The 21258-nt window shown below is 48.2% G+C and overlaps 1 protein-coding gene across 1 annotated transcript in view; it reads left to right on the top strand.

Annotated features, from left to right (window-relative positions):
* Window positions 1-21258, top strand: part of TRAP1 (TNF receptor associated protein 1) — a 58240-nt gene that overhangs the window by 28284 nt on the left and 8698 nt on the right. Inside the window, exons 2-12 of the mRNA XM_058570170.1 lie at window positions 2834-2998; window positions 3886-3968; window positions 5458-5598; window positions 8652-8723; window positions 10287-10447; window positions 12014-12123; window positions 12907-12980; window positions 14174-14329; window positions 15772-15892; window positions 16684-16753; window positions 19505-19652. Of these exons, the coding sequence (XP_058426153.1) occupies window positions 2834-2998; window positions 3886-3968; window positions 5458-5598; window positions 8652-8723; window positions 10287-10447; window positions 12014-12123; window positions 12907-12980; window positions 14174-14329; window positions 15772-15892; window positions 16684-16753; window positions 19505-19652 (1301 nt within the window). The remainder of the gene's footprint in view (window positions 1-2833; window positions 2999-3885; window positions 3969-5457; window positions 5599-8651; window positions 8724-10286; window positions 10448-12013; window positions 12124-12906; window positions 12981-14173; window positions 14330-15771; window positions 15893-16683; window positions 16754-19504; window positions 19653-21258) is intronic.

A 21258-nucleotide genomic window follows, 5' to 3' on the forward strand; every position in this document is an offset into this window, starting at 1 on the left:
CAGTACATTCTGCTGCTTTTGTGCAAATGGAGTGGATCAAGACTACTTTACTCCAAATAAAATTCATCAGTGAGGAAGACCAGCATCTCTTCTTGAGGGTGTGATGTGTTATCTGATGTTTTGGGGGCGTGTGAACAGGAACTTACGAAGCGCTCCCTCTGTGCCAAGATTGAGCTTGATGGTGTAGGGAGAGAGGGGCAGAGACACCCCAGTGTTTGTGACCATACAGGTGGGGGTGTGAGGGGCCTGAGGGGCGTCAGCAAACCTGCTGGGGTGGGGCCAAAGGAAGTATGATTCTGGACATTTAGGGGGCTGTTTGGTGGAGGGCTAGGAGTCCCAGCCAAAGGAAGCATTTAGAGTTGATGAGGTTGTATTCAGGAGTAAGTCCTCTGAAATCGGGGAAACAACAAGATGGAATTGGTGTCGGAAGATTAATGTGTAGAAATTTAAAGGACGGATCAGAGGAAACAGCGCTGCAGCAAGGAGACCAGCTCAAAGGTGCACGAGGACAAGGGACTCGACAGAAGAGTGGAGGGAGACCCTCGTGGCTGGAGGTGGGTCAGGGACCATGGTAAGTGCTACCTGCATGTCACTGCTGGAAGAGGACTCTGAAAGACCACACCCCTGTCCTTTCCTGTGGCTGGGGAGTAGGGAGTGGTTGCTGAGTGAAACATGGTAAGAGGAATATTAGATGTGAGAACTTCTTAAATGCTGTCCATGTTTGCGGAGTCTGCTCGCATGGAGACGTGGTCAAGAACACTGCCGATCTGTGATTACTGGGCTTTCTACTCATCTCTATTCTGGAGGAACTCCTTCATCGCTCCTAAATCTAGTGGCCAAACACTTATACTCCTGTCAGTAGTGTACGATGAGTCCATGATGATCTGGAGTCATCATGTTCCACGTAGAGCTTAATCCGTCCTGAGGCTGAACTCGGGTGTTACCACCCTCAAACATCTCTCCTTTTTCCGGTCTCACTGGTGTCCTCCCTAAAGCCCAGCAGTACTTTAAAGCAGAGGGTCCCCAACTTTTGTGGGGAACCTGCTTATGTCTCTGAATGTGTCTGTGAGCGCTCTCCCTGGGTGGGGAGGCAGTGTGGGAGCTCACCCACAGTCTGTTGGTCAAGTTCCCTCCCATGGTCGCTCTCTGCCTGGGGTGGGAGGCTGGCTGGGAGCACGGGACTTCAGCACCCCTAGCCTGATGCAGACTATTTGTTAAACCCCTTAACCAAATGTCATTGAATTCCAGAAGAAATATCCCAGGTTTTGCTTTTTTGTTTTTAGTTGTATGGATAAAGTGAACAGTGCAATTAGGTCCAGAGAATTAAACATTTAGACTTTTTGGAAACTGAATATTTTCTGAATTGGGTAGATGTTTTTCAGATATTCTCCATAGAAGTAAAGGCTAATATCATCTTATTTATAAATCCAGAAATAAGCTTAAAGAAATGGCAATTTTCTATACCTTGTAGGAATGTGAAGTCAATATGTTGATTTTTAAAACCTTCAAGTTATTTCTGGACATTCTAGATCATTCCTTTCTGTCCGTTCCACATGTGTAATACTTAACAGGCAGGTGCAGCTCATTAATGTCTAGACTTTCACACGGAGTGTCTTGCATGTCTGACCTGTATCCTTGAAAGCATCAGGCATGAAGCAGCTACTGACCGACACCAGTCCCCAGGTTGGTGATCTTGGAGTCGGGTGAGTGGCGCTGTCCTGAGGGCCTGCTAGTAAGGATTGCTTCCTGCTGGTTAGAGTGGAGGTTTCTGCATGTGTTTCTGTAGCGTCTGAAGGCAGAGGATGCATCTGTCAATCACACCAGGCTGGGGACAGTAGTGTCACATGGTTAGGTTTCCCTTCTGCCCTTGCAGTGGTTCCTCGGTCCACTGTGCTGAGAGGAGGTTACAGAAAACCAACATGAGAGACAGTGTGAGGCCCTTTCTTGGTTACAGGGTAGAGAGATCATTCACTGGTTTTCAGTTTTTAAATACACTAATTTTTAAAAACACTTTGACAGTTTTGGACAAAAAAGGAAAAGAAAAGAAGCAACAAAGATTCTTTAGAAGATGAGGAGGGGCCGGGCCCTGTGGCCCAGTGGCTAAAGTTCTGTGCACTCTGCTTCGCTGGCCTAGGTTTGCGGATTTGGGTCCCAGACGTGGACCTACTCTGCTCATCAGCCATGCTGTGGAGGTACCTCCCATACGAAACAGAGGAGGGTTGGCACGAATGTTAGCTCAGGGCTGATCTTCCTCAAGCAAAAAAAAAAAAAAAAGAGCAAGATCGCCAACAGATATTAGCTCAGGGTGACTCTTCCTCACCAAAAAAAAAAAGATGATGATGAGACTATTTCAGAATATTAACGTTTAAAAATTTGGATCCCTTTTACAGGGTATTTTTTCTCCGTCTTTCATGACAGTTACACAGTAAGGAAGGCTGGTCTAGCGTTATTCAGGCTCCTATAGGGGCTTGAGCATCGAGGCATGTTTTGAGTTTGGGGGGTTTGTGCAAGATCTTACCAGGGAACATACATGGGAAGTGGTGTCAGAAGCCCCTGCCTGCCTCCCACAGCTCCGCCCCTGAGTTCTCGTACTTTCTTGGTATTTGATCTAGTGAGGATTTGTTACCAAAACTTCATGCTGAAACATTAGCCTGCTGCACAGTGTTCAGTCACTTCTGATTTCTTCTGGGTAACACTGGGTCTTTTGAGCAACAGCCTGCCTTAGAGAATTCCAGGGTGGTGTCTGTGAGACTGACCGTTAGTGAAAAAATTAGGATATTCTGTTTCTGATGTCCTATTCACTCTCGTTCTTTCTGCTTGTTTGTCTTTTCAGGAAAACCAGTTCTGTGTCCTTGGAGGAGCCCTGCACAGTTCAGGAGCCCCAGACTCAACCTGGCTTCGAGCTTCCACGTTGGACGGCTGTTCAGCTCACAAGCTGCTGAGGACCGGGAGGAGGAGCCCCTGCACTCCATCATTAGCAGCACAGAGACCGTGGAGGGTACCGTATTCAGCCACTTTGGGGTCTGGGAAATCTTAGCTCGTTGCTGGCTCATGGGGGCCAGTTTTTGAGGTAGAAGCAGTGATTGATAGAGCCACCCACTTGGTTCAAACGAAGGAAGGTCTTGGTTGGAGGGAGGGTCCCCCAAAACAATGCATCCTCCGTTTCCGTCTTCACGAGGAACTTCTGACCTCCATTGTGGTGTTTCATGCTCCCTCTGGTGGTCACCCGAGAGTTTGCTACGGGGCACCTTCTCAGTGGTGATTCACGGCACATCTGCTAATAATCATGGAGCGGGATGTAAACTCAGTATTGGCCCTGGCACTGCAGGACTGCTTTGTGAAGTTGTCCTTTCGTTCCTAAGAACTACAGAGAAGCAGTCTTCGGAGCCAGTCCTGAAGTGGGTCTGTTTCTGGCTTTCAAATGAGACAACAGAACCTTTGGTGTTGAGGTTAAGAAGAGAAGTGAGGTTTTCTTGTTATTTTTCTTTCTGAGTAATTAATTTGGAAACCACTGTTTGGAAGAATAGAATCCAGGGTCTGGTTATTGAAGCCCCGGTTCTCACGACCAGACACTTTGGGACCTGCCAACCTCCACAGTCCGTCGAGGCACCCCAGACCCAAGACGTGCAGGCCTCAGCAGTGGGAGGTAGGGGAGGTTCCCCTTCACCCTTTCTGTGGAGAGAGAGGGGACCCGCTTGGTTTGTTCTGCCCCTGAGACCTCCTGCCTGAGGGCCCCAGAGACTTGGTTTCTTTCTTTCTTTTTTGTTCACTCTTGGAAAATGTTTAAAACTCATTACCTTAAACATTCTTCTGAATGTTACATAGTGTATTCTTCCACGAAAATAGAAATGAAACTTTATTGGTGTGTCTCTGATTCATTACTAGGTTCCGTTTCCAAACATGAATTCCAGGCTGAGACAAAGAAGCTTCTGGACATTGTTGCCCGTTCCTTGTACTCAGAAAAAGAGGTGCGGTACCTGTTAATCACTCCCAGCATTAGCAAGGTTTCTTTTGGCAAAACTATTTTTATACTATTCTGGGGAAATGCCAGATAGTATATTAGCTGTGAGAATGCATTAAGTTTGGATAAGTCCCAATCCTAGCTACCAGCGAGAGTATTTTTACCAAAATTTGTTTGGGTTTCATGGACAAATATATCCAGATGATTCTTTGAGCCAGATTGACTCTGGGAATTAATGAATTTTGCTGTAATTTAAAAGTCCCCCAGGTATTGGCATGGGGGCCCTCTGAGATCTATTTCTGTGCTGTTGTCAATATATTTCTTGAGGCCCTATGTTTACTCACCTTGTCACCTGGCCCCGTCACCTGGCATAACCACTCAGGGTCTAGTGGGGGCGCTGGGGCTGGAGGAGGAAGATCGCCTGGCCCTGTGTGGAGGAGAGCAGGTAGAAGCTACCAGGGACCTTTTTGAGGAGATTAAAATTCATCTAGGGGTGACAGACCATGGAAAAAGTAGAGTACAAATAGGCCATCATCGTTTCCGTGCTCATTATTGCTAGAGTGCAAAGAAGAATTTTGAAGAAGGGCAAAGCACAAAATTCCAGAGTTAAAGGGACTTTTCAGGAAATATTTCCAGGTCTTGTGCTGTTAAATACCATACTAGGTGTCCCTGTGACGTCCAGCTTCTGTTCTGTTGGAGTCAGATCACCCCACCCCTTCCCCTCACCTGTGTGCTGCATCTCACTGTGAGCAGAAGGTCTCTTTGAGGTAACAGTGCTTTTCAGACACTGGTTGGTAATTGGGCCTGTGGCCGTATTTTCTTCTGAACGTGTAGGTCTGGTCTTGGATAATCCCCACTAGATTAAAGGAAGCCAGAGACTCTTTCTTCATGGAGTAGGAGAAACAGATGTTTGAGGGGTCTTTTGTCATCTCTGGGCAAGAGTTGGGAAAGAAGTGGTCTCTCAGAGAGTTCTTAAAGTTTGAGTTACAGATTGACACTTAAGTTCAGGCTTGATTTTCATGAAGGAGCAGTGGAGTCTACTCCATAAAGCTGTGTCAGGGAGAAGCGATCCGCTTTTAATCATTTTGTGACCTGCCTTGGAGAGACTACCTTTGAATAAAGCAGAAAGTCTTTGTGGTTAAAAAACTGAATATTCTGTGGCGCTTTCCCCCCCACTTCTTTTTCTTTTTGTGAGAAAGATCAGCCCTGAGCTAATGTCCATGCCAATTCTCCTCTTTTTGCTGACTAAGACTGGCCCTAGGCTAACATCCATGCCCATCTTCCTCTACTTTATATGGGACGCCGCCACAGCATGGCCTGACAAGCGGTGCATCCGTGCGCACCCGGGACCCGAACCCCGGGCCGCCGGTAGCGGAGTGCGCGCACTTAACTGCTACGCCACGGGGCTGGCCCTTTCCCCCCGACTTTTAACAGTTGCTGCAAACGCTGCTAACCAAATAGATCCTTCAGTTAACATCTTATTTCCATTCCTGTAGGTGTTTATACGGGAGCTAATCTCCAACGCTAGCGATGCCTTGGAAAAACTGCGTCACAAGCTGGTGTCTGAAGGCCAAACGCTGTCAGAAATGGAGATTCACTTGCAGACTGACTCGGAGAAAGGCACCATCACGATCCAGGTACCTCCTCCTAAGTGTCCTGACGTGTGGCACGCCTCCTTGCCTCTTGTGCTGGTGCCAGCGCTAGTCGCAGAGGTGACTGGGAAAGGCCTGTAGGCAGCAGCCCTCTTCACACACTGGGACAGAGGAGAATGACCTGCCTTTTTGTTATGTCTCTAGGCCCCAGGTGATGTGCTGACCATCTTTACTGTTACAGTAACTCTTTTTCTTTCTTGTTGTAATTTACTGTAAAAATAACACTGATTCAATATAGAAAATTTGGAAAACACAGGTAAGTAGAAAAGAAGAAAATTTAAAATCACCCCATCATTCAAAGATACTGTTGACATTTTTTTTCCTGAGGAAGGTTGGCCCTGAGGTAACATCTTTTGCCAGTCTTCCTCTTTTTTTGCTTGAGGAGGATTAGCCCTGAGCTAACGTCTGTGCCAGTCTTCCTCCACTTTATATGTGGATCACCGTCACAGCATGGCTGATGAGTGGTGTAGGTCCACGCCCAGGACCTGAACCTGTGAACCCAGGCTGCCAAAGCAGAGCATACAAACTTAACCACTACACCACAGGGCCGGCCCCGTACTGTTGACATTTTAGCATATGTCCATTTAGGTTTTTGGTGTCTATGCATTTATGTACATATCTAAACTTATTTTTAACTGTACTTTTCCCTTTGTTACGTATAATTCCCCATGTTATTAAATGTCCTGTGGTGCCTTTTTTTTTTTTTTTTTTGGTGAGGAAGATTAGCCCTGAGCTAACATCTGTTGCCAATCCTCTTGTTGCTGAGGAAGATTAGCCCTGGGCTAACATCTGTGTCCATCTTCCTCTATTTTATATGTGGGACGCCTGCCACAGCATGGCTTGATAAGCAGTGAGTAGGTCTGTGCCTGGGATCTGAACCTGTGAACCCCAGGCTGCCAAAGCGGAGCGCACAAACTTAATCACTACACCACCAGGCCCACCGCCTGTGGTACTATTTTTAATCTCATCCCACTGTTTGGTTTAACAGTCTTGCCTTAGAGAAAGCAGTACTTTTGGTTGCTATTGTAATCTTTTGAAAATTTTAAGGTCAAAAAGTTAGAAAGGCAAAAGGGGATTAATGAGGCAGCGGCCCCGAGAGACATTATGTTCCCGAGACAACTGCTTCAGGGCCTATCGTCCCAGGGACATGAGTAGAATTTTGGGGTGTGCGTCTCTGTGGAAGAGGAAGAAGCGCCTCAGTGGGCTCTGAGGGCATTTTTCCTTTGGGCTTCCTGCCTCTACCAAGTAAGCTGGTTCACTGCTCAAGACTTTGCTATAGGGTGTCTCTTGTGCTCTCTGTTCATTCATTCTCTCTGGTCTGGGTGTGTGTGTGCCTTTCTTTGTTGCTGTTGTTGTTTTAATAAGCTTTACTAAAGTATGATTTACATACAACAAAATTCACCAAGTTCAGGTGTACAATTTCAATGAGTTTTAACCAATGTGCACATTCATGTAACCACCTATACTATCATGATGTCATCACCCCCAGTGTTCCCTCCCCCCTTACCAGCCCCTAGCAACCACTGATCTGTTTTCTGTCATCATGGTTTTGTATTTTCTAGAAGTTCATATGAACAGAATTGCATGGTTGATAGTCTTCTGAGTCTGACTTCTTTCACTTAACATAATGCTTCTGAGATTCATCCGTGGTGCTCTGTGTATCTGTAGTTTGTTCCTTTTTATCACTGAAAAGAATTCTGTTGGGTGGAGGTATCACAATTTGTTTATCCATTCATGAGTTGATGAGCATTTGGATTGTTTTCAGTTTGGGGATGTTCAGAATAAAGCTGCTGTGAGCATTTGAATTAAAGTCTTTGTGTGGACGTATGTGTTTGTTTTTCTTGAATAAATACCTAGGAGTGGGATTGCTGGGTCATAAGGTGAGTGTCTATTTAACTTTATAAGAAAACTGTCAAACTTTTCCAAAGTGGGTGTCCCATTTTGCACTCCTTTTGGCAGCATACGAGAATTCCAGTTGCTGCACATCCTTAGCAACACTTGTTATTGTCAATCTTTTTAATTTTAGCCATTGTAGTGGGTGAGCAGTGAATCTTGTTGTGGTTTGAATTTGCATTTCCCTAATGATTAATGGTATTGAACATCTTTTCACGTGTGTTTTTTTTTTTTTTTTTGCCATTTATATATCTTCTTTGTGAAATGTCCAGAGTTTTTACCCATTTTTAATCAGGTTCTTTGTTTTTTTATTGAGTTCTAAGAGTTCTTTATATATTCTAGATATAAGTCCTATATCAAATATATGTTTTGTAAATATTTTCTCCCAGTCTGTAGCTTGCTTTTTTTTTTTTTTTGGTGAGGAAGATTAGCCCTGAGCTAACATCTGTGCCCATCTTCCTCTATTTTATGTGTGGGATGCCGCCACACATGGCTTGATCAGTGGTGCATAGGTCTACGCCCGGGATTTGAGCCTGTGAACCCCTGGCCACTGAAGCGGAGTGCGCAAACTTAACCACTATGCCACCAGGCCTGCCCCTGTGGCTTGCCTTTTGATTTTCTTGGTGGTGCCTTTTGAAAAGCAGAAGTTTTTAATTTTAATGAAGTCCAGTTTATCACTTTTTTCTTTTATGCTTTGTCCTTTTAGTGACCTAAGAAATTTCTGTCTATTCCAAAGTCATAAAGATTTTCTCCTACATTTTCTTCTAAAAGTTTTATAGTCTTAGCTCTTACATTTAGGTGTGTAATTCAGTTTTGTGTCTGGTGTAAGGCAAGGTTGAGATTGTTTATTGCATGAGGCTCTCTGGATGTTTCAGCACATTTGTTTTTCCTTTCCTCACTGAATTATCTTGGAACCTTTGTCAAAAATCAAGTGACACTATCTGTGCCTCTCTATTTCTGGACTCTGTTTTGTCTCTTTGATCTGTGTGTCTGTCCTCTAGTGAGGCCTGGTTGATAGGACTAGAATTAGTCTTTTCTGATGACCCTGTGGGCCCTGCCTGGCAAGTGTAGTTGATGCCACTTGCACCCAGGGGCTGTCATCCCAGCTTCTCAGGTGCCAGTGCTTAGTGTGCCTCTCTCCTCAGGACACAGGCATCGGGATGACACAAGAAGAGTTGGTGTCCAACCTGGGAACAATCGCCAGGTCCGGGTCAAAGGTGAGTCCTCCACAGCCCCTTCCTCGGCTGCGAGGATCTCTCCTTGAAAGGCAGCTGTGACTGGAGAGAGTAGGTTCCAGCACGCTCTGGATGCCAGCTTCATTCAATAGGAATGTTCTCAGGTGCAAGCTCTGTGTTGGCACTGTGGGAAGGCTGTATGACATGACTTCATTATATCATCACAGGGACCTCTGAGGTAGTTTCCGTTATTTTATAGATGAGGAGCCTGACATGAGTACCTCATCCACATCTAGAAATTGGCTGACCCTAGTTCAGAGTCCATCAGTTGGAGTCTGGAATATGCCATTCTGCCTCCATTCTCCTTGGAGAATATGCCATTCTCCAAGTCATTTCTCAGTGATTCCTTGAGCTGCATAGGTTTGAGGCAGAGAAGAATGTCCTTCCTCCTTTCAGACAGCATAATTCACAAGAATAAGCTTGGCCTGTGATGTCTGCAGGCTGGATGGTTCTTGTCACAACCCCTCTGTGGAGATGAAGCGGCCATGAGGGTTGGTTGCTGGTGTGACCTGAAGCCTATGGAGAGGAGATAAGCGTTGGTGGTCAGGTGTCCTCCTCCAGCGGTGTCTGTACCAGCCCAAGACTAAGGCCAATGGCCCTCGGCTGCCTTTGCCTCTGCTGGTGACCACCTGCTTTTTGTTTGGTTGTTTTTGTGGGCCTGAGTGGTGCCTAAAATGGCATTTGCACCAAGGGCTTGAAAATAGTCTACTTGTTGGTCTAAAGTGATTCACAGGAATTTCTACTTTCAAAAAACTGCTTTACCATTAACTGTTATTTTTTTTCCCCACGTTACATTTTTAGTTGTATTTCTGTCGAGAAAAGTCTGTGCTGTCTCATAGTGGCTGTTTGAATTTAAATTAATTAAATTTAAAATTTAGTTCCTCGGTTGCACTAGCCACAGTTCAAGTGCCAAATAGCCAAATGTGGTCAGCAGCTATGGTATTGGACCATATGGAACATTTCCATCATTGCAGAATGTTCTGTGGGACAGTGTTCATAGCATTGAGTATGTGCATTTTACTTCATTTTTAATCTTAGGAGCTTTGATAATATGAGTTATAATAATTAAGTGCCTTGTGATCCTATACAAAAGCATGTACTTAGTATGTCCCGTTTTCCTATGAAGCTTAGAATCTAGGAGACACACAGAAGTCACATTTAGGAGTCTCCTCCCTTCACCTGCTGAGCTTCACAGGCCGCCCCAGCCGAAAAGCTGTCGCTCCACTCCTTTCTGCAGGGTGGATGTGTGAACTCACTCAGGCTGTCGCTTCCCCACGCCCGGATGTGTGACAGGCAGGGTTACGGGCTCGAGTCACATGTAGACCCAGTCTCACTGCTGCCCAGCTGGGGGTCTTCGGGCAAATCACTTCACCGCTCTTTGAAGTTCTCCGTGTGTAAAATGGGTGAAAAAGTACTTAGTGTGGTTGTCTTGAGGATTAATTGAGAACTTAGCTTGTGCTAGAGGAACGAACACAGGGAGTCACAAATGTCAGTTCTCTCTGGGGAAGAGGACACCTTCCCTCTGACCAGCCTTCGCCACCGCAGGCCTTTCTGGATGCGCTGCAGAGCCAGGCCGAGGCCAGCAGCAAGATCATCGGCCAGTTCGGAGTGGGTTTCTACTCAGCTTTCATGGTGGCCGACAGAGTCGAGGTCTATTCCCGTTCGGTGGGCCCAGACAGCCGTGGTTACCAGTGGCTTTCAGACGGGTAAGTGAGAGCAAGGCCCCTACTTCACATACAGAGTGTGTCCCTGTGCCCTGGGGCCACCACAGCCAAGTGTCAGAGTGGGATTCAGCTGAAGCATTACCACTTCTTTTGGAAAGTTAGCCTCTTCTCAGAAAATGCCTACAGGCTCCCCTGGGCTTTTTATGTGAAGCCTGTGAAGCCTGAACCTCACGCTCTAGGAAGCCAGTTACTCTTCTGCTCCCAATGGCCCTGCTGTCTCTGTAGGTCCCCTTTCGTTGGGTTCTAGTAGTTGTGCTCTGGAGTGTGGCCCGTCCCAGGCGGGGCTCTTTCGTCAATGGTTTGGCTTCAGGACCATCTGTTCACTGGGTGCCCCCTTGCGCGGGGCAGCTTCCCTGGACTTTGTTCTGTGGAGTTCATTCCTGAGTTCTCCCGACCCTGAAGTTTCTGCCCCCACCTCCCCTGCCAGCTGGCCGAGGAGCTTCCTCTCAAAGACCTTGTTTTGTTCTCACCTGCCCTGGGGGCTGTGTCTCACAGGGTGGTCAGGTGGATGTTCCAGGAAAATCCTGAGACTGTATTTGAGGAGAATGGTACCTTAGCCAAATTTAAGACCTTATTTCACTAGGCCCCAAAGCTTCATTTCTTTTTTTTCTTTTTGTGAGGAAGATCAGCCCTGAGCTAACATCCATGCTAATCCTCCCCTTTTTGCTGAGGAAGACCGCCTCTGAGCTAACATCTATTGCCAATCCTCCTCCTTTTTCTCCCCAAAGCCCCAGTAGATAGTTGTATGTCATAGTTGCACATCCTTCTAGTTGCTGTATGTGGGACGCAGCCTCAGCATGGCCAGAGAAGCGGTCCGTCGGTGCGCGCCCGGGATCTGAACCTGGGCCGCCAGTAGTGGAGCGTGCGCACTTAACCGCTAAGCCACGGGGCCGGCCCCAAAAAGCTTCATTTCTGAATCCTGCTTTCCCGGCCAAGTCTCCTGTCTGCCTCTGCGGTTCTAGCAGCTCATGGGGAGAGGAGGCCTGGCTGGAGCACAGCTCATCTCCCTTGGTCAAAACTAAAGTTTCTCTTTTACTCCATGAAAGCAGTGCTCGGAATAAACTTGAGCTGAGATACCGACAAGGCCCCTGTTGGGGGTGCGTCCTCTCCTCTTGTACTTCTGAAATGGTTTCTCTGCTCTTGTAAGGAGGAACCTGGCCCCTGCCAGAGGTTCAGAAACGCATGGAGTTAACACGGGAGTTAGGGGCGGTCTCTGTGCCTCTGCCTGTTTCCTCCCAGTATCTGGTGCAGCACCCTGGCCTGCTTTAGGGGAATAGAAAGGCTGAGAGGTTGTGCTCGTGAGCGGGAGGGGACAACCTGAGGGAGCAGGAGAGCCCTGACCCCACCACAGTAGCCACTGTCCTTGATGGAGATTTGGTGGCCTGGGAGCTCGGCTGGGTTCAGAAATGGTGGCACTCTGGCTTCCCACTCTCTGCATTGGTTTGGGCTCTGCTTGTGAAAATCCCAAGGAACAGTGAATGCATCTGCCGTGTGGGGTCTGTCAGCAGCGATGTGTGGCACTGGCTTTCTTTTTCCCCTGCATCTTAGTTCTGGGGTGTTTGAAATCGCTGAAGCCTCAGGAGTTAGAACCGGAACCAAGATCATCATCCACCTCAAGTCAGAGAGCAGAGAGTTTGCCAGCGAGGCCCGGGTTCGAGGTGAGTGGAGCCTAGGCCTCTGGGGACTTTTGTGTGGTGGCACCAGATTAGTGAGGCTTCTCCTGCTGTCTGGGTGTGGGGGCATGTGGAGGATGCAGGGGCAGAGTGGGGGGGGTGCTGGGCAGCTCCAGGACCGCAGGCTGGAATAGAGTGGGATGGGCGGGGCTTCCTGGGGTTGGCTGCCCAGGCCCACCTAGCATAGAATCCCTGCTGACTCCGTGTGTGGCACCAAGTGGCGAGACTTGGCCTCCCAACTGCTGGCGTAGTCAGGCTGTGTTCTCTTTTCCTCTCTTGGGACGCTGCCTTGTCTTCAGTGCACTTGGTGCTTGTACACAGTCCTTTCCTCGTCCTGCCTATATTGTGAGATGTCGCTGGCTCACCTGCCTAGCCAGCCTGAGCCCAGGCTTCACCAAGACCCAGAGCGGGCACATCTATGTGGTGGTTTTCTCTGTCTTAGTAAGTGCTTTCTCAGTCTTAGTAAGTGCTTATCAAAAGTGCTCTCCAGGGTTCACTGTTAGCTCATAAAACCTTATTTATGCCACTAAGAAGGCATGTGGTCTCACGGTGACCTGGGCCTCAAGACATCTGGTTCTGATGTGAGTTCTGCTCATTGTGTGCCAGACAGGCCGGTATCCCTGCTGTGCCCTGGCTTCCGACCTGTGACACAGGCACAGCACTGACGAGCCCTCCCTTAGTGTGCTGTGTTGCCCCGCATCAGCTTCCAGCACTTTCATTTCGAGAAGTTTCCTGTATTCATTGTTGTTTTTCTTTTATCTCTTCCAGATGTGGTAACAAAGTACAGTAACTTTGTCAGCTTCCCCTTGTACCTTAATGGAAGGCGCCTTAATACTTTGCAGGTGAGACCCTCAGCTGCCTGAAGGGCTCAGGCAGCCACGGAGACCAGTCTGTACTTTTTGGGGCTGGACAGGCAGAGGTGGGACTGGGCGATGCTGTCAAGATCCCAGCACAAGGTGTTCTTTGTGGAGAGGTGAGATCTGTGGGTACAGGCAGGGTCCACTTCTGCACCCCGTCCACATGCCCCAGGTGTAATTCACATACCATATAGTTCACCCTTTTACAGCATACAGTTCAGTGTATTCACAGAGTCATGCAGCCATCACCACAGTCAATTCTAGAACATTTTCATCATTCCAAAAAGAAACCCTGCACCTGTTAGGAGTCACTCCCCAAACCCCTCCCCTCAGTCCCTGGCAACCACTCATCTACTTTTTGTCTCTATAGACTTGCCTGTTCTGGACATTTCATATAAATGGAATCATATACTATGTGGCCTTTTGTGTCTGGCTTCTTTTTTTTTTTTTTTTGTGAGGAAGATCAGCCCTGAGCTAACATCTGCCAATCCTCCTCTTTTCTCTGAGGAAGACTGGCCCTGGGCTAACATCCGTGCCCATCTTCCTCCACTTTACGTGGGATGCCACCACAGCATGGCTTGACAAGGAGTGTGTCAGTGTGCGCCCGGGATCTGAACCGGCGAACCCCAGGCCACTGCAGCGGAGCGTGCGCACCCAACTGCTAGCGCCACTGGGCCAACCCCTGGCTTCTTATCATAATGTTTTTGAGGTTCATCCACATTGTAACATGTATCAGTGCTCCATTCCTTTTTATGGCTGAGTAATATTCCATCATACGGCTAAACCACGTTTCTTTATCCATTCACCTGTTGATGGTAGTGTTCATGGTCTGTACAGGCACATCCAAATCCTGCCTGCTGGTTGGCCCTTCCTGACATATGTACTGGGGAGGGGGCACTTGTTTCCAGAGCTTTTTGTGTATCTCTCTTTGTGGGGGGGCTCTCTCATTCATCCATTCTGAGACCTCCCACCCCTTAGCACTGGAGTGGGTGGGACTGGAGGTGGAGGGAGGGGCTTGCACCTGAGACCACTGCCCTGTCTGTCCCAAGAGGCCTCGAGTTGTCCTGAGAGCACAGTTAGCAGCACCCAGGTGCCATGAGCTCCACCAGCTCCACTTCGCACAGTTGTTAGGAGGACGAATCTTAAACATAATATCCACCATTAATCTCCATTTCCAGGCCATCTGGATGATGGACCCCAAGGCTGTGGGCGAGTGGCAGCAAGAGGAGTTCTACCGCTACATTGCTCAGGCCCATGACAAGCCCCGCTACACCCTGCACTACAGGACAGACGCACCTCTCAACATCCGCAGCGTCTTCTATGTGCCGGAAACGGTGAGCCCTGCCGCAGACCCAGTGGGCCCTCAGCGTGCTGGGGCTACAAGTGGCTTGTCCGCTGCTTCTTGGACAGGGGGCTTCCCCCATGGTGACAGCATTTTCCAGCACCAGTGACAGTTCAGCACATATATCACAAAAATTAACTTGGTATCATCAGAGAAAAAGAAAATCCTATGCCTCTGGATGGGTGAACACAGTTTTAAAGTGAGAGTGTTTTACGTACCATCTCTTGGGGTGGAACAGAGACGTTTAGCTATGTGAGCCTGGGCTTTTGTGGACCAGGGTGCTGGTTCAGGGTACCTGCTGGGAGGGCCCCCAGAGCAGCCCACTGTGCCTCCTGTGTCTGCAGGCAGCATGTTCCCAAGCTGTGTGCTGGAACAGGGTTCTGCAGTGCTCAGATAAGTGGGTGCACTCTCCATACCTCTGCTGTCCTCTCAGACTTCCTGGCTCACAGGAGCACAGCAAAGGCTCTGCTGGATCCCACAACAGAGAAACCTGTTCCTGGCTTTATTTGGCTGGAGTCCTCTTAACGCCCCACATCTATTGATATGCATTTTGGAAAGAGCTATTCTAGACCCTCCCTGCTGAGTGTGCTCTGCAGACCAGCAGCACCAGTGTCTTTTGGAACTTGTTAGGAAAGCAGAATCTTGGGCCCCTGCCCCTGGACCTCCTGAATCAGAGTCTGCATCTTGACAAGATCTCCATGTGATGTATTTGCAAACCGCAGTTTGCAAAGCACTGGTTTAGAGCAGAGATTGGCAGGCGTTTCTGTGCAGGGCCAAATAGCGACTCGTTAGGGCTTGGCAGGCCATGTACAACCACAGAACTTTGCCATCGTAGTGTGACTGCACTGTAGATGGCACCTAACCCAACAAGCCTGGCTGTGTTCCAGGAAACTTTATGGACACTGGAATTTGGATTTCATGTATTTTTCACCTATCATGAAATATTCTTATTTTGCTTTTTTTTCTCAACTATTTAAAAAATGGAAAAGCCATCCTAGGCTGCGTAAAACAGGCAGTGAGCTGGATGTGGCCTGTGGGCTGTAGTTTGCTGACCCCTGACCCCTAGCAGGTTTGTTCATGGGGACATACAAGACTTCCTTTTTTATATGCTCCAGGGGAGCAGAATAGGGAGGGTGGCAGCTGCCCAGAGAAGGCCCCCTCCCTCCGTCCCCACAGAGGTGTTGTGTGGGGGTCCTTCCTGGGCTTTGGGTTTCTGAACAGACAGATATGGGCAGAGCATGGTCTCCTCTGGCCTCCCTCTTCCTCTGGGTCACCACACGTGCAGCCCGCAACTGCAAGTCCGGCGCCAGCCTGGGGAAGGGTGGTTCTCAGAATCGTTGTCAAAGCTTCCCCATGACCTTGCAGGTTCTGCCTCCTTGCAGCTGATGTGGGTTTCTGTGTTGCCACCTGCCATTGCTCTTTCCTTGTCCCCAGAAACCATCCATGTTTGATGTGAGCCGGGAGCTGGGCTCCAGTGTTGCACTGTACAGCCGAAAAGTCCTCATCCAGACCAAGGCCACTGATGTCCTGCCCAAGTGGCTGCGCTTCATTCGAGGTATAGTGCCGATGCCGGCGCTCAACTGCGTGGGCTGAAGCGCTGTAGCCCCGGGACTGTGAGCAGCTCCCTGCACGCAGCCTGGCGTGCTGACCGCGTTAGTAAGAGCTCATCTTTAACTAGAGTATGGGGTCAGGGCGAGCAGCCACAGTTGCTGGCTGGGTAAGCAGGATGTACCCACAGAGTGGCCGAAGGAAGCAGCTCAGAGCCTTCAGGGAAGTTTCCTGCCTCCAAACGCTAGTGTTGGTTGATTTGGGGTTGATGGGGGGTCGTTTAAATTGAGTTTTTTTAATGTTTAAGGATATCACGTGAGTTTAAGGTTTATACATGAATTGCCTTGAATTTGAGTGAGATTATAGTTTAATAGAGATTTCAGCATTTAAACGTTGATCATTTTAGCACACAAAGGTGTAAAATATCCACGATATATTTATGATTTTGAACGTAAAATCCAGGAAGTGGTTTTCAGAATGTTGAACTGATGCTGAAATCTTAGAAGCTGTTCCCTGGAAAGGCTCGCCAGCCTTGTCTGCTTTTCTTCCAGTCGTGTTTTATGTCCTAGACTGTGTACATTCTAGGACACCAGCAGGACTTAGAGGGAGTTCAGGAGGTGTGGCCCCACTGAGTTTCCTCCCCTTGCCCTTCTCCGCTTCCCTCTTACCCACACGTTGTCTGATTTCATGTCGTCGTCTGATTTCATGTTGGACTGCAAAGAAGAATGTGGAGGCCTGGCGGGGAGGGGGACGGCTGCGGGCACGGTGGGGTTTCTGACGACCCTGTGTCTCTCTAAGGTGTGGTGGACAGCGAAGACATCCCTCTGAACCTCAGCCGGGAGCTCCTCCAGGAGAGTGCTCTAATCAGGTAAGCTGCCAAGGAAGGGATGGGATTTGGGCCCCTGCTGAAGACAAGGCCCAGGCGGGCTGGAAGGAGCCAAGAGCAAAAAGAAAGAATCTGAAAGAATCATAAATTTACAGAAACGGTGGAAACACGATATCAAGTACATTTTTCCCCCTGAACCCTTTGAGAGTATGTCGTCTTCCTGATGCCCCATCTTCCCCAAATATCTTAGGATGTATTTGCAATGAACAAGGACATTCTCCTCCCTAGCTCCAGTACAGCCATCCAGATCAGGGAGTTGACGTGGTGCAGCACTGCCACCATCTAATCCTCAGACGCATTCACGTCCCGCCATGTTCTTGGGAGTAAGAAGGTCCGGTCCAGAGTCACACATGCCTTTAGTTGTCGTGTCTCTTTAGCCTCCTTCAGGCTGGCCGAGTTCCACAGTCGGTTCCTGACTTTCATGACTTGGGTGCTTCTGTAGACTTCAGGCCAGTGATTTTATAGAACGTCCCTCATGGGTTATGTCTGACGCTCTTCATGGTTAGGTGCAGGAATAGCATGAAGTGACTGCATCCCGTCAGGTGGGGCCTGACCATGAGCTGTCCTGTTACTGGTGATGTTCACATTGGTACTTGAGTAAGGAGGTGTCTGCGGGCGTTCTCTGTGTGAAGTTACTGTTTTCCTCTTTGTAATTAATACTTTGTACGTGGGGTGGTATTTTGCAGCTAGTTCTTCATCAAACTTTGAATGTATTCATTTATCTACTTATAATATATATATATATATATATTTTGTGTGTGTGTGTAAGGAAGATCGGCCCTGAGCTAACATCTGCCAGTCTTTTTTTGCTGAGGAAGACTGGCCCTGGGCTAACATCCATGCCCATGTTCCTCCACTTTATATGGGACGCCGCCACAGCATGCTTGACAGGCAGTGCATCGGTGCGTGCCTGGGATCCGAACCGGCGAACCCTGGGCCACTGCAGCAGAGCGCGTGCACTTAACCACTTGCGCCACCAGGCCGGCCCCAATATCTGTATTTTTAATCTTTATAATTTATTTGTAAGAACTGACTTCTGAATTTCTTGAATGAATAACTGTTTTGTTCAGTGGATTGTAATGTTACTGTCGTTATATTGATGCCCAGACTGTCCCTGATTTAGCCAGCGGGGCCCAGTCAGGGGTCATGTCCCCGTCATGCTTTTGGCTTCCTCACTTCTGGCACATGATGTTCCAGGCTCACCTTGTATTTTGCCTACATCTTTTCTTAAGCCTGAAATTACTCATTCCTCCAAGGACCCCTGGTTCCTTTGAATGGAGAGTGGTATTTAAGAGCCAAGATCTGGGACCAGGGATGCCATTGCTGTTGGGCTGTTGCTTCTCCCAGGCTCTCTTAGGAGACAGAGCTAAGGGAGATGTGAATGTGTGTGTATGTTGATGTGTGGGTGTCTTTCTGCATCCATACTTGTTTCTGTAACCCTTGAGTTCCCCCAATCCCTCCAGTACCAGCCGGCACCACCAGGACATGCTAGTCTTGCCTTTTCCGTGTTTGCTTCCTTTGACAGTGAGAAATCTGCCTCTCATGGTCCTTAATATGTTTGCCTTTGACGAGTTCCCTCCATGTAACTAGTCTGCCATTGCTGCTGCCCTCCCTCCACATGGGTATCCCCTTCACCCGCTTGGGCTCTGACTTCACACAGTGGGCTGCCCACTACCCCCAGCTTAGATGTCCTTCTGTGGGGCCCTTGGGCTCTGACACTCCACACCAGGTGCCCCCCAACCCCAGCCCTGCCTGGACTCCCTCCTGGGGCTCTGTGTCCTGTCCTAGCTGCTTTGGGTCCCCCGACACAGGTGCCAGTGCTGCCCTGTTCCTGAAGGACTGAGTTGCTCGGGATGGGAATGGAAGAGGAAAAACTTAAATGAATGTTAAACATTATTGCTTTCCTGTCCTGGATTATTGAGGAAATACGTGGTTATTTCACTTTTTTAAAGGAAAGGCAAAATATTAAGAAGGAAGTACAAAATCCTGAATCTCACCAATAAAGTTGCCCATAATTTTATGCCCTCATGTAATGCTGCAGTAAGCACACTCATCCACAAAACCCCAATTTTGTAACATTGTAGTGTGCATATAGTATATTTAGTATAAACCCAAGTTATAGTGTACATACTGTGTATACGATATTGATCCTACTCGTGAAAGATTATAACATACAGGAAGTAGTATATATAGTCTTTGCACACATGTATACTGTATGTCCACTGTAATTTATCCATATTAAGATTTCTTTGGTTTTTCTTTCAACACAAGCATTTTTTCATGTCATTAAGGATCTTTAGAGAATGTGATTTTTAATGGTCATGCAGTATTCCATCGTTCATCTCAGCGTATTCTCCTGTTGAACACCGAGGTTGTTCATACCTGTTTTCTATTTTATGTGCTACAGTGAAATCCTGGACTGTAAATCTTAGTGACTCGTGATATTTCCTAAGGTGTAATCTCTGTGATTGGGACAGTCAAGGCTGGGCTCTTTGTTACTTTCCACAGAGGGGGTGTCGATTCACATTCTCGCCCCTAGGGAGCATGTCCCTCCTAACTGATGTTTGCCAAGGGTCACTCTTTCTGCTTCATCTTTTTTAGTTTGGCCAAAATGGTATGTTGTTGTTTTCTTTCTTTGATTATTAGTTGGGCTGAATGTTTTTTCATATCCTTCTGGCCATTGGTATTTCATAAAAGTGGCCTGTTCATGACAAATGCATTTCTGTTCTGTAGGAAACTCCGAGACGTTCTACAGCAGAGACTAATAAAATTCTTCATTGACCAGAGTAAAAAAGATGCTGAGAAATATGCCAAGTTTTTTGAAGATTACGGCTTGTTCATGAGGGAGGGCATTGTGACCACCGCTGAGCAGGAGGTCAAGGTAGGGTCTGGTTTTCTGGGCCTTTCTCTGGGCTGCCTTGGCCCTAAGGCTGTGGAGGAAGCTGGTGGAGGCCAGAAACCTGAGCTTCCCGAGACATGATGATGGCACAGCCAGGCACCCCAGCCACTGCTGCCTGGGGATCATAAATTTGACATTTGGCCTCTGGACCTGTGCTGGTGGACGCAGCAGGTCTGGCACTATGCTCAGGAGTGTCCTTATCTTATCCTTCATCTCCCTCCAGTCCTCTAGCCCTGAGGCTGGAAGGAGGTAGGCATGCACTCTATCTCTTCCCACAAGGGTTCAGGGGGCTTGGGAAATCACAGAAGGCAGGGGACAGGGTGAGGTACCTGGTTCACAGGAGTGGAGAAGGGCAGGCAGTGTGTGTAGTCAGAGTACGTTCATTGTATGATTGGTAGAAATCCTTTAACACTGTGCCACTGCGCCTGGAGTTCAGTTAATTGCCCAGTTAATTACTTAAAAACGATGTGATCATTCCATAAATATTTTTTGGTTGTTTTAAAATTGTGACATAATTCACATACCATAAAATTCACCCTTTTAAAGTGAACAGTTCAGTAGCACTTTGTACATTCGCAAGTTGTGCAACCACCGCCATGTAGTTCAGAACATTTTCATCACCCCAAAAAGGCACCCATCCCCATTGAGCAGTCTCTGCCAGGGCTGAGATTTCATCTTTTGCTCCAGAACCGCAGCAGGGAGGGAGGGTGACCCAACATCTGGGCTTGTTCTTCAGGCAGTGGGAGAGGGTGGGACTGGGGTGCCAGGCGTGCCAAGGCTTCAGGTTGACTCTTCCCTGGGCTCTCCTCCCTCCTGGTGGTCGGCAGGCAACCTCCAGCAGCTCCTCGTGCGGCCCGCATGAACTCTCCACTCATTCTCATTTATTGTGTTTTTGGTCAACAGCACTAGGTGGTATTTGCTACATGCTGGAGCCTTTTCTAAGTGCTTTATAAAATATTAACTCACTTAGTGTATTCATGATTGTTAATGAGGATCCATAATATGTACATGAGCACAAGCTTAGCGTCTGAATCTAGAACGTGCCTCACCAGGTGCGCTCCCAGATCCTTGTTTTGCCTCTGTTTGTCCGTCTTCTGTCCGATTTATATCTCCATCATGTCACTCTTTCATTTGGACCTAGCCCTCTGGGTACCTTCCCCAGCCCTTCCTCGTGTCCCCACTGCTTGTCTGTGCTGTGATTGTCGGAGATTAATCAGCGGCGTAGACGAGGCAGAGTTTATACCTCAGGACACGTCCAGGCTGGTGGTGTCAGGGACCCAGGCCCCCAGCTTGTTGCTGCTCCTCTGTCCTTAACCACACAGCTCCCACATGGAGTCAAGGTGGCTCCAGCAGTCATATGGCATATTAGCTGACAGGAGGGAGAAGGGCACACCCCTCCTTTAAGGGCCCATTCTTTAAGTCAAACGCCTCACTTTCACTTGTACCCCGTTGGGCAGGACTTGTTCCCTGGTTGTGAGGAGAGCTGGGAAATGTGGACTTCATACCCATGTCCACATCCCTGCCGAGAGGCAGGGTCTGACTAGGGATAGAGCAAGGACACTGGGTCCAGGAGCGGTCTCTGCCACCG

Source organism: Diceros bicornis, chromosome 26 (assembly GCF_020826845.1).
Source record: "Diceros bicornis minor isolate mBicDic1 chromosome 26, mDicBic1.mat.cur, whole genome shotgun sequence".
Taxonomy (NCBI): Eukaryota; Metazoa; Chordata; class Mammalia; order Perissodactyla; family Rhinocerotidae; genus Diceros; species Diceros bicornis.